We start from the raw sequence: 13,337 nt of genomic DNA on the forward strand, positions 1-13,337 counted from the left end.
AGTTGGTCATCTCAGGAGTGACCACGAAATCCAGGTTATCTCACTGGAATCATAGAATCATTTAGGTTGGAAAAGATCTTTAAGATCATCGAGTCCAACTGCTAACCTAACACTAGGTTTGGTAGTAGTGAGCTACAGGGATGGCTTCTCTGAGAAGCTGCTAGAACCTTCCCCTGTGTGTGATGGCACCAATGCCAGCCGGCTCCAAGGCAGACCCACCGCTGGCCAAGGCCAAGCCCATTAGCAATGATGGTAGCACCTCTGGGATAACATACTTGAGAAGTGGAAAAAAAGCTGCTGCACAGCAACAGCTGGAAGAGAGGAGTGACAATATGTGAGAGAAAAGACTCTGCAGACACCCAGGTCACTGAAGGAGGAGGGCAGGAGGTGCTCCAGATGCCAGAGCAGAGATTCCCCTGCAGCCTGTGGTGCAGACCATGATGAGGCTGCCTGACTCCTGCAGCCCATGGAGGTCTGTGTTGGAGCAGATCTCCACCTGCAGCCCAGGGAAGGCCTCATACCAGAGCAGGTGGGTGCCTGAAGGACTACAGTTCTTGAAAAGGACCCAGGCTGGAGCAGTTCATGAAGAACTGCAGCCCATGGAAAAGACCCACGTTGGAGAAGTTCATGGAGGACTGTCTCCCATGGGAGGGACCCCACGCTGGAGCAGGGAAAGAGTGTGAGTCATCGTCCCCCTGAGGAGGAAGCAGCAGCAGAAACGTGCGATGAGCAGAACACAAACCCCATTCCCCATTCTCGTGCCACTCAGGGGGAAGAGGAAGAAAAATCAGGAGCAAAGGTCAGCCCAGGAAGAAGAGAAGGGTGGGGGGAAGGTGTTCTAAGACTTGGTTTTATTTCTCATTATCTTGCTCTGACTGGTAGTAAATTAAATTTCCCTGAGCTGAGTCTGTTTTGCCCGGGACAGTAATTGCGAGTGATCTCTCCCTGTCCTTATCTCGACCCCCAAGACTTTCGTTGTATTTTTCTCCCCTGTTCAGCTGAGGAAGGGAGTGACAGAGCAGCTTGGTGGGCACTTGGTGTCCAGCCAGGGTCAACCCATCACATCCAGGAAATAGAATCTCAGCTACACTTACCCCTTGGACATTTCTATCCAGCTGGTTTGCGTCTCCTTTGTTTTTGTCGAGTAAGTGCTGTTTGGTTTAAGTCCTGTTCTGAGTGCCTCACCTCTCTGATTTACTACACTGAAAATACAGATACAAGAAACTTTGGGGTACTACAGTGTTGAGTATCCAGCTTCCTCTTCATGTGTAGCCCTGTTTCTCTGTGAAGAAACAGTCTCAAGGGTATTTTTGGATTGTACTAGTCAAATTTATTTCCACTGTAGAAGCACACTTGTTTCAGTAATAAAAAAATAACATTTTCTTTGCAGAATAAAAGTAATCCTGTAGTGGTATAAATATATTTACTTGCACAGGAATCCATGTAAGTCACTCAACATATATTCAGATTTAGTATTTTCGTAGTTGTAAATTTCAAATGGAGTCAACAAAAGATAGTTACTTGCAGAAAGATGAGAAATGTGAAGTCTGGCTCAGTTGGGATTGAAACATATGAAATAATAGCTTGGGTTTTTTAATTATTTTAAATAAATACATTGCTTATGAAATATACTGACAGCCCTCAGCACTGACCATTTCTGTTTGTCTAATTAAAACACACTACACGGTGTCAGCCACTGAAGTATCTTCTGGCTGCCTCTTGGACATGACCTCAGTGCTGGCCACACAGAACCAACATCACGAGTGTTAGTGCTCAGCCCCGTGCTCCTTAGTTGCTGCTTACACTCTACAACTCCACGACCAAGACTCTCATCGCCAGCTACTGTCTTTCAAGGAACAAGCCAGGACTAGCAAATTACTTCAGGAGGTCAGAGATTCATGGGACAGCACACCTGATCAATCAGTAAGTCCCTATGCTATACTATGACAAGTGCTATATTCCATACAGCATTATTAATGGCCTGGTGCAACCAGCAGTCCAGCTTATAGTAGGTATGATTGATGTGTAACTTTATGTAGCATGAACACTTCATGCAAAAGATAGAATACTGTTTTTCTGCACTCCCATTCAGTTCAAGCTCTGGAACAACAGTAAACGTAACAGCTGTAAACTTAACTTGTACTTTAACTTTTAGATAATTCTTGAACTCTTTTTCCAATTGGTGAGGTGGAAAAAAAAACAAAACGAGGAGATTAAGTTAAATGAATCAATTGCATCATGTCTCTGCATTATTGTGTTCTAACTTATTTACTGTGTGGGCTACTGTCAGCACCATGCCCTCACAACGTACATTAATTTATTGTGATCCTTCCTTACTGTTAGTACAGTGAAAAAATTACACAAGGTTCAGCCTTGATTCTTCTCAATATGACTATGAGAGGACACCAAACTAATACAACACAATACTGAGGACAAGAGAACATAACACTTCTTTCTGATACACTGAAAAGCAATTTCACACATAAGCTCATGTATGTAGGCACACTGACATATTCAGCACCATTTTTTTTTTCTTTTTTAGTTTAACATCAACATTCAACTCCAAACAGATGAATGTTAAACCTCTAGGACAGTTTCAGTGTCAAGAAAAGAACTACCTCTATTTTACAAACATCAAAATACTAACGTTGACCCTTGAGAAGTTCACTGCAAGTGACCCTCTCTCTGAATTCGAAGTCGCTCCTTCTCCACTTGCAAGCGTTCCTTCTCAATCTGCAGCTTCTCTGACTCAAACTTCAGGAACTGCAGCCGCTCTTTCTCTAACTGCAAACGTTCTTTTTCGAGTTTTAACTTTTCAGTTTCTAGATCCAGAGGCTGCATGATGGGTTTTTCTGTTTGGGTGAGATCATTTTCCAGGGCAGGTTTTTCAGCATGCAGAGTCTCTAGTCTGAGCTTCTCCCATTCAATCTGAAGTCGCTCCTTCTCAATCTGAAGTCTCTCACGCTCCAAGTCAACATGCCGCAGACGCTCTTTTTCAATTTGCAGGCGCTCCTTCTCCACTTGCAACCTTTCAGCTTCAATGTCTAGTCGCTGCTTCTCCAGTTCCACCTTCTGCTTCTCCAGATTTACAAGCAAGTGAGAATCTTCATAGGCTAGCCTAGCTTGAGCAGAGCTTAGATTTCCAAACTCTTCAATGTGTGGGAAGTCTGGCAGGTCATTTTCTTTTTTCGACTCTGGCAAAACCGATGACAATATTTCTTCTTCTTCCTCTATAGGAAACTACAGAGAAGAATGTGATAGACAAGAATTACATTCCAGACTTCATGCCAGAATAAATTTCTCACACACAACTTGACTGAAAATAACATATTGGTTTTTTTCATCTTAAAAGCTACACAGAACTGTTTAACTCACATGCTGTGAAACAACCATGTTAGATTAAAAGACTGTTTTTTAGCCTTACACATACAGAGAAACATACCTTATCTGCAAGTTAATATCTGGTAATGAAAAACAGAAAAATCAGCTTATCAGCAGACATGCAAGAAAATATTGCACAGTAGGTGCAGCAGGATCTAAAAAGGCATATGTTGTTCTGACTCTTCATATAGCTGAGTGACATTTATGTAAGCCACTAGGAATTTGTTGTGACCATTTATCAGACCAGCTGGATCCATAGGCTACGTGGTATGTAAGCTAACCCAGCCTTCACTAACTTGAGGATTCCATTTCTCAAAAACACAGACATTTTTCACATTATCCTAACCTTTCAAACTGTACTAAGTGGGTCAACAAACAGGACCTGTTTAACCAATTTTGTATTATCACATTTGCTGTAAAACTATTTATGATGCAGTAGGTGGTTAGGGCCATTGCTCTTGGCGGACTTTAACACCTCATGCAGAATTATAACCCTTATGTGCTACAAATTCATAGTACTTAAGGAATAATTGTCTCCCACTAAGTATGCTGCAAAAGAAAGGCAAAATGAGGAACATATGGGTTCAGAAAAATCTTAACACGAGAGCTACTGCCATTCTTCTAGCATTAGAACAAGGCAGACACTGTTTGTTCTTCAGCAGTTGTCAGACAGTCGTCTCGCTACCATTTAACAGCTTATTCCATTTTTTTCCCAGCACACATCCCAACTGAGCTAAGACAGGAGTAGTTTCCCCTGCCCCCTCAAAAAAAACCCACCCAAACAAAAAATTTTAGTGTGCCCTTTTTTGAAAATATATGTATTTGTACAGGTACAACAAAACTGTTCAAACATTCTACTTCTCTCCAGCAGGCTGCCTACCCCAAGACAGTCACGGTACTAGACAGAGTAACAACCTGTCTACCGGATCCACCACTGCTTGACAAAATCACACTAAATTTCTCACAGAGACAAATGGCTGATTGACTTATTCAAGAAATATTTTTATCTCCTGTAGATTCATTTTAAGAAATGCAAACAGTATCCTATTTCTTTCTGTACCTGCAGGTAACATACACTTTCATTTGTGCATTTCTTTTCTCTGTTCATCTATCCAGACAGCCCAAGTATTAAAATAACCAGTTTCCTTCAACAGTGTATTTTCATTCTACATATGGCACATACAAATGGAAAAATATATATGCAAATACATTCTCAAAGTTGAAGGACATCAATTTAATAATCAACATCCTAGACCATACACATAATTTCAAGTTTCTACATTTGAATAACATATCTCTGAAACACATTTTTTTCTACAGTTTCTTTAATTCACACATTCAGAAAAAACAGAAACAGATGCTATGAAGAAACACAGCAAAAAGCCTTACGCTGAAATGAAATGAAGGCCATATTGCACACAGCTAATGTACATCAGTCACTCACTTCAAAATTCTGCGGATCCTCCTCTTCCTCTTCTACTTTGATTTCTGTTAAGGATCCACCAGCTTCTCTGAAGTCAGTGATATTTTGCCATTCAAAACTAGATTCAATTGCAAATCCCATTTTCTCATCCATGTCTTCATTGAGAGAGTCATCTAAATTGGATGAAGGAAGGTGAAACCCAGCACCTACTACTTTGATGTTTGCATTCAGACGTTTTCTCTTCATGAGTGCTCTCCAGTCAAGGTATCGCCTTTTCACTTCTGTCCCTGTTCTTTGCTCTCCTTCACCTACAGCATTTACACACTCTGCTATTTCCTCCCAAGCTTTCCGTTTCATCTCATTAATTGTTGTATTAAGTTGCTTTGAAAAGAGTACTTCCCTCCTTTTTCTGATTTCCTTAAGGAGAGTTTGAGTTTCCTGAACGCTAAAATTGCTTTTTCTTTTTCTTTTTAATTGTTTCATTTTTTCCAGCTTTAACCTAATAATTTCACCACAGGAGACTACAGAGATGATCTGACACTTATCAGTTACTAATACAAGTAAAATTTTAAAGCCTATGAAAGCAGAGCTCAGTTCTTGTGAAGTGAATTTTCTCTTCACTTTGTAGTATTTTCCTATTTGTCAGGCTTCCTAAGAGAAAAAGAGCAAACAAGATAAATCTCCAATGCATACAGTGTCATTTCATTTAACGAACTTGAACCCTAAGTCAACATTTAAGAAACGCATATTTTGAACTGATTGTTCATTCAATAGAAGAAAACAATTTTGTTAAACTCTGAATATAAAGTAGCTATAGACACCTTATCTAATCTCATATGAATTATAATTCCATTAATATACCCATGTCACAAACCGTTAAGGTTGAGTTGATATTTCCATTATAAAAATACAGGTATTCGCTTTCAACTCTTACTAGAGTTTTGCCAGTTGGGATTTGCTTAAGGCTGAAATATGACATAAAAATTCCAGTTTGAATGCTGAATTATTTCCAAAAAAAGCTAGAATTGTACATAATTACTTCAAACACATGAAACGTTTAGGGGACTGAAATTTCGGAGACATATTTTCAACGAGACACCATTTCTATTAATAAAAAAAATGTAGATTAATATGAAAAGCTGAAGTTTTAGAGGCCGTTCTTACTTAGCTTTATCACAAAAAAAGAACTGGAGCAATTCTGCTGAATGTCAGAACATAACTATTTTGAACAAATGTCATGCATTAGAGATGTTTTAACAGCAGCTACATTTACGAGTAAGTCACTACATGCCCATGGTAAAGCCCTCCTCTATCCTTCTCACACTGCAAAACACCTCGTGTCAGATGTGACAGCAGGTTGAAAGTTCATTCAGTCTTCTACCTTCAGCAATAGCTGGTCCTGTGCCCAATGCTGAAGAGAATGCTAAACCCCATAACACACCTGACAGACTGTGCGCAGCTCTGCGCAGAAAGTGGAAAGTCTGAGTGGGAGAAACAGGGGACTATTAATGCAGTGATGAATATATCATAGATCATAACCTGCTTTCCCAAAAATACGACAGGGTCTTCTATTAATTTTTAGTCCAAAAGATGCTTACTTTTCTACATTTATAGCTGCCTGGACACTATTTAAATTGCTGTTTTTTATGAACTGTAACTAGGGCTTATTTTTGGAGAAGGGCTTATATTTCAAGCATCCTCAAAACGAACACACAAACGAACACACACACGAACACACAAAACCAAAACTGAAGGCAGAGACTGAAAATGAAAAATGGTTCTTGGTCAGACTGTTTGCTTCAACTTAGGATTTTTTTTTTTTGGACTTTCTTCTGTTCCACGCTACCTACCACTCCAGGTAGAGTTATGGTTTAACCCGGCAGGCAGCTAAACACCACACAGTCATTCTCTCACTCCCCTCACAGCAGGATAGGAGAATCAGGAAAAAGGTAAATCTTGTGGGTTGAGGTAAAGATAGTTTAATAAGACAGAAAAGGGAAAACAATAATAATAATGATAAAAGAATATACCAAAACAAGTGCTGCACAATGCAATCGCTCACCACCCACCGACTTATGCCCAGCCGGCGCCCAAGAAGCAGCTGCTGCCCCCAGGTTTTTGTTCACCATGACATCCTATGGTCTGAAATATCCCTTTGGCCAGTTTGTGTCAGCTCTCCCAGTTGTGTCCCCTCCCAGCTTCTTGTGCACCCCCAGCCTCCTCACTGGCAGGGTAGTATGAAAAGATGACTTAGAGTAAGCACTGCTCAGCAAAAACTAAAACGTCAGTGTATTATCAACATTATTCTCATTTTAAATGCAAAATGCTGCACTGTACCAGCTGCTAGGAAAAAAAACTCTATCCCAGATAAAACTGGGTTTAAAAGGCTTTAAACCAAGGAAGCCAGTGATTCACTACACAGTACTTACAGTTTCAAGCTGTTATGTTTATTCACTATTAATCTAGTATAGACTTCTTGTCCACCTGATGCAAATAGCTTGCAGATTATATATTTGGTTGCTACTGAATAATGGACTTAATCCTTAAGTAACTCTCCCCCAGCTATACAGGATTCTTAAATTATTAAGTATTTTTTTCTCCTGAACTTGGTTAAAACATACACATCAGAACATTACACAAAAACTCTCAGTTTGGGGGACAATGCACGTAATAGATTAGCCATGTTTGATATCACACAACATTCTTTCATAATCAAAACATAAGCATGCTGGAATCAAATATTTTTTCAAAATATTGCATTTAGGAAACTACTTAGGTTTATTACTTCTCATTAAAATATCACCCTCACTTTGAATCCATTTATTTCTGATGGTTACTAGTTAGCAAATATGCAAAACCATGTCACAAGAAGAAATTAACTGCATAAAGCACGAGCTTGCATTAGCATGGACCACTCTAGTGTCCTCCCATGTGGTTATCCAGCATTCTGATTCTCCGGACTCCAGCTAGAAGCTGCACATTCCTGTTTAAGATGCATGAAACTTCCTGCCCTTCTGAAAATAAAATACTAATTGGTTAAGAAAAGGGGATCATAAAAAAAAAAAATTATATATATATAACACATACTGTTTTAATGGACACCCTGATGTGACCAGTACTCAAAAAAATGCTGCAGTTATAACTGCTACAATTACATAAACTTTTTCTGAGACCTTTTGTCTGATCTTTAAGCATCTCCCTTAACCTTCATTGTTATAAGTTTATGACAAAAAGATACTCGTGCTTTCAAGGACGCAGCATCATGTTTACTTGCCTGGCAGTAAATCAATTGATTTGGTATTTGCTGTGCTTTTCAAATGTGAATTACAGCATTATTGCTTTTCTATTATTATGGCAACTAAATCTCTTGACCTATGTATCAAATTATCAAATTCTAAGTTTACCTTGTACAAGTGGTGTTTTTTGCATGTTGGTGTGTTGTTTTGTTTTTTTTTTTGGTGTTTTTTGCATGTGCGTGTTTTGTTTTTTTTCTAACTTTTAAAAAGTCACCGGGCAGGTAAACTCTTTAGAAAAGTTACCCAGACACAGAACAAATTAAGAGCGCTTTTAGAAAATTCACTACTAATAAGGCAGTTATTCTGGACTGATAGATACACAGATAAAGCCAGGATTCCTGTTTATTGCGGAACGACCAAACGTTCATATCTTTATGCTGGCTTTAGAAACATGTTTGCACTTACCTGTTTTCAGGGTGTAAAGTGTGTGTGTGAAAGATTCAGAGGTATCCATTTTGAGCTGGTCTTCCGGGTAAAAAGAACTACATAGAGTTCTTACATGCAATATCAGTTTCACAAGAATCATAGTAATTCTTACTTGTCACTACCAAGACACTGAACCTCCGTTTATAAGGCCACACTTCTTTCTACTGAAACTAGTAAAAATTCACGTTTGATTTTAAGCATGTACTTAAGTGAACATTCAAGTACTTTAACTGGAAAAGTGGGTCAGACTTTCCAAAGTACTTGCCAGTTGGATACATCAAACTCTTGAAAATACTAGTATATACTAAATTGTCTCTTAAGATACCTAAACATCAGACTTCTGCTGAGTCACAGTCATTTTCAGCTCAAGATATACACTGGCTAAGTCCTTGGACTCAGCCCCAGCTGGGATGAACAAGGTTCTGGTCATTCCCCAATAACAGGGAACCACAGGATTTTAGAGACCCACATGGTATCTTTATTTACCCTGTCCCTCCCTAGATCTCTCACTGCTACCACAGCAGGATAAAGTGGGCACAATCAAAGGAAAACACACACACACACAAAGCTTTCAAATCAAATTTTCAACAATGTTATTTTCTAAATATAATTCTACACAAATGAGGAAGACACAGCCAGCCAAGCTTCCACCTTGGCTCCAGAGAAGGCAAAGAGTTAAAACACACAACTCCCAGGTTATCCTGTGGTCGGTCTCACTGCTCCTTGTGCAGGTGTTGTGCATCACCCATCTGATGGCTCCAGCCACTCTCTGTGAAGTGCCTGATCTTGGTTTCAGATTTTATGCCATAAACCAAGCACATAATCTTTAAGAATTATAATACTAACTTGGAAACTACTGGTATCCAATTCCTTTATTAAAGTTTTCTTTTAGACTTATTTTTTTTTCTTCTAGAACATGTCTGATACAAGCCCCTGAATTTCCCAGTCAAACAGCAGCAAAGCCTACCTATTTTAAACCCCATGACTACTAACTTCCAACTGGTAAGGACATCTTACCTTTTATAACTCTTTCCTTTTGGAAAGCATATTGCCTCATTAAAGACGATTCCTTTCTTATTAATATAAATCGGTGTTGATGAATTGACTTAAGGTTATATTGACTCCCAGAGTCAGATCAAGTCTATTGGGGCAGTGTTTACCTTTCTGATATATTAACTAAAAAGCATTATTATCTAACTAAAGCCGACGTTTGGAATATTCCGTTTTCTGACATTGCTAGATGGTCTCCAGGACATTACTCTTTAATGCAGAAAAATGAACTGTTACATGCTCAAAGCATATAAGGGACAGGAATAGTAATATGCTAGGATTTGTACACATTTTAAATAGTTCCAGAAAAAAAAAAATCATCATTTTGAAAAGCATGATTTACAGAAAGAGGACATGGATTATGTTTAAGTTTTGCTTTGATAATAAGTCTAAAACATGAAATGCATATATTTGGGAAAAAAAAAAAAAAAAAGGACACAGTCATTGCATTTTTGCCAAAATCAGAACTGTAACTGCTCTACATTTTAGTGTCTTTAGCAGACAATTCCAAAGTAAATAATATTTTCTGAGTTCTCCAATTGGGAAGATGGGCAGTTCACTCATAACAAGTACATGGAGATAAGAGCAGAGGTGAAAAAAATTGTTTTGGTCAGGTCAAACCACTTCCACCACTATGAAAGTAAGAGAAGCAACTGCAAGAAAATGAATTTTAAAAATTTCTTCTCAACTATATGACCAAAAGCATTTCCATAACATCAGTTACCTAGTAAGGAATAGCTACAGTCTTGTCCGGTGACAGAAAAATCCCTGGGAAATAACACAGGATGTAAACAGCCCATTATGTGACCAGCCGTGCACCCACCTCCCAGCATGGTGCTAGCTGCAAATGCAAAACGCACATTTTCACAGTTTGGGCAGAAACACAAAGTGCTGGGTAGAAAAAAAGAAGCAATTCTGATCACACGATAACAGAAAGATTTCAAGGGTCTTCCAGGAAAGAGAACAACACGGAGCTATGGGTCTGATGCAGCCCTGTCAGGCCACAAGCAACTTACAGTCAAGAAGGTCCTCGTCATTGGACTAAAGAAACATAAGCTATTTGTTAAGACTGAAATGAAACAAGTATTACAAAACAAAGCTGAACACACACACACACACTGAATAACTTCGATGTAATTAGCAAGAGGCATCCACCGTTCTGCCTCTGTATCTTTGTGTCTCTTTTGCTCACACCTTACTGTATCTCTGCTGGACCAACAAAAAAACAAACAAACAAACAAACCCCAAATGAACACACACAACAAAAACACTAAATCAGTAAGCAAAATAACCCACAAACATGCATTCCCCAGGGCTCAAGGACTGTTGCTAGCATCAAACATGAACTATCCTCTAGAAAAATTATGACTTTTTAGACCATGATGTCTTTATGACTTGCCTTTTCCTTTTTTTTTTTTTTAACTTTCAGAGCTTACAATTTAAGGAAAAAAACAAACAAAAACACAAAACACTTTAAATTGGGAGGACCTGCTACCTTTTTTAAAGAAAATTTGAGAGTCTGATCTTTGCATGGTACTAGAGCCCAGAGGTCTCTGGAAAACTTCATATGTGATTTGGAATGGATGGCCACCTTGGCTTGGAACAACTCATACTTTGGTATCAAGAGAGGCTTTAGTACAGAAGGATCTGGGTGCTACTTGAAGACATCACCAAACTGTCAGGCGTTCTACAAGAAGCTCGTGGTTTGAAAAGGCGAGCACTAAAGGGAACTAACGACACCTAAAAGGATAATTCAAGGAAACAGAGGGGCAGTACCGAGGATGGAAAGCAGCGGCAGATTCAGCTGTTGAATCCACAGATTCATCAGTAGAAAGTTCCCCTGCAACAGCAATGGCCGTGAACGGGAGAAAACCTGCCCCCCGAGCAGGCGCGCACCCTGCAGGGCTGGAGGGGGCACAGCGCCCCGCTCCGCTCCGCGCCGCCGGGCAGCGGGGAGGCGGGGCCGGCCGGGTCCCGCCAGGAGCCGCACGACGCCCTGCGGCGAAGGCAACAAAGGAAGGCCGGGGCACGGGTGGCTGCCCCGGCTGGCGACCCCGAGCCCCGCCGGGCCTGCTCCGCCAGGGCGGCAGCGCCCAGAGCGTGGCTGCGGGGGTCCCCCCGACCTGACCCCACGGAGCGGGTGGGCCCGCGGCCCCCGCCCACGCCGTAGGCCAAGGCCACCCCGGGAAGTGACCGGGCAGCGGGACCCTGCGCCTTTCCTCCGAGGAGGATGAGGAGGCGCAGGGCGGACCTGCGGGGCTCCCGAGGAGGACGGCGGACAACCGCCTCACTGCCCGCAGGGGCCGAGGGCGGCGAAGCCCCACCGCGCTTCCCCTACAAAGGGGCCGGGGGCTGCCCGCACCCCGCGCGTGGAGCAATCCCACAGGGGAGGCGGCTGCATCAGCCCCACCGCGGACAGGGCCGGTCCCGCTCCCCGCCCGCTCGGATCCCCGGGGAGCCGCGCGAACTACTCACCTGCGCCCAACTCTCCCCTCTGGGTCGCCGGCCCTTTAACAGCCAGCGCCCTCCCATTGGGCGAGCTGCATGCCTATCAGTTCTTCCCGCACGCCTATTGGTAGCCTACGTCCGCCACTTCTCCGTCCCGCCCTGACGCGCCAGGCGGGCCGGAGTCCCCTACATAAGCTTTGAGCGCTGCACCCTCCCTCTCAGCGGGGCCGCCACCGGTTGTACGCAGCCCCAGACAGGATTGGCTACACCCGCTGCTTGTCTTTCCGATATCTGTCGATAATTGGCTAGTGCCTTTCAGGGCCCGCCTCTCCCCTCAATGAGCTTCCGGCGGCGGGGATATTGTCGGGTTATGGAGGAGTCAGACGGGGTGGTCTTGGCGCCGCCCGGCCCGCCCGCTTTGTCTGGGGGGCGGTGCGATGGGCCGCCCGAAGGTGGTGGCTGACGGCGGGCGGTCTGTAAGGTGTGGGGGAAGCTTGGCCTCTTGGGGCTCCTCCCCGCCGTGCGCCCTGCGGCCGGAGCCCCAGGCCGAGGGGGCGGGTTTGCCCCTGAGAGCTGACCTGGCTGCGGGGCCTGATGGGTCGCGGTCATGCGGTGGCCTTTATAGTGAAATAGCATTTTACTAACAGTGAAATAACATTCGTGGAGATACTGCAATAAAAGAATAATTATCTTTTTGTTAGTGCTGCTTATGTAAGCCACCATGTCAGTAATATAAGTGGTGTACATGCAAAACACTCTTGTGGAGCTTTCTGTTCTTGGGCTCTTTGTCTCCTCAGCCACACATGAAGCGTCTGGCACTTGCTCTTTGTATGACACCCTGTTGCCTTGGTAACGTAACCTTTGTACAGGCGCTTTGTAAGGCGCTACTTGCAGGTAGATAAGTCAGATTTTTTTTCTGAAGTTTGCAGCCTCTGTTCTGTCCAACCCGATGCATGCATGTGTTATTTTGCATCTTTATTAATTACTTAATCCTTTCAAATCCAAATTCTGGGCTGTATTCAGTATTTGGACTTAAGTGTTTTCACTGGATGGATAGGTTATTTGATTAATGTGGCTTCTAGTGATCATAATTGTGGTGATGCAACTACAAATCTCCTTTGAAATTGTATATTCCAGTTTCAGTTAATAATTGTGGCAGTGAACTTCCTGAAATATTTATAGAAACTAAATGTGGAAAGGCTATGAATTTATCAGCTTACTTACAGGTAATGATAGTGTTGTTGCCGTACTTGGCCACTGCATACTAAATATAGTAAAAATTTGAAAAGCAAAATAGTAAGGAGTAGGGCAAC

At 42.0% G+C, this 13,337-nt stretch overlaps 1 protein-coding gene across 3 annotated transcripts; it reads right to left on the minus strand.

Annotated features, from left to right (window-relative positions):
- Window positions 1-1,307: 1,307 nt before the first annotated feature.
- MSANTD4 (Myb/SANT DNA binding domain containing 4 with coiled-coils) lies at window positions 1,308-12,322 on the minus strand. 3 transcript variants are annotated; one of them, XM_065048590.1, is made up of 4 exons: window positions 12,052-12,227; window positions 11,353-11,416; window positions 4,826-5,455; window positions 1,308-3,240 (listed from the first exon to the last, which is right to left on the minus strand). In XM_065048590.1, the coding sequence occupies exons 3-4, from the start codon at window positions 5,285-5,287 to the stop codon at window positions 2,665-2,667; spliced, it is 1,038 nt and encodes a 345-aa protein (XP_064904662.1). In that variant the 5' UTR covers window positions 5,288-5,455; window positions 11,353-11,416; window positions 12,052-12,227; the 3' UTR covers window positions 1,308-2,664. The 3 variants fall into 3 exon arrangements, with proteins under 3 accessions (XP_064904662.1, XP_005501531.1, XP_021141984.1); XM_005501474.3 differs by lacking the exon at window positions 11,353-11,416 and having other exon boundaries at window positions 12,052-12,322; XM_021286309.2 differs by lacking the exon at window positions 12,052-12,227 and having other exon boundaries at window positions 11,353-12,045.
- Between the last annotated feature and the right edge of the window lie 1,015 nt (window positions 12,323-13,337).

This window comes from Columba livia, chromosome 1, assembly GCF_036013475.1.
Source record: "Columba livia isolate bColLiv1 breed racing homer chromosome 1, bColLiv1.pat.W.v2, whole genome shotgun sequence".
Classification (NCBI taxonomy): Eukaryota; Metazoa; Chordata; class Aves; order Columbiformes; family Columbidae; genus Columba; species Columba livia.

What these genes read in the sequence shown, in the direction of transcription:
- MSANTD4 (XM_005501474.3), bottom strand. Translation starts at nt 5,287, where the DNA reads ATGAAACAATTAAAAAGAAAAAGAAAAAGCAATTTTAGCGTTCAGGAA. An exon ending in AGGATCCGCAGAATTTTGAA is followed by an intron (nt 3,241 to 4,825) that starts GTGAGTGACTGA and finishes TCTTCTCTGTAG; the next exon opens with TTTCCTATAGAGGAAGAAGA.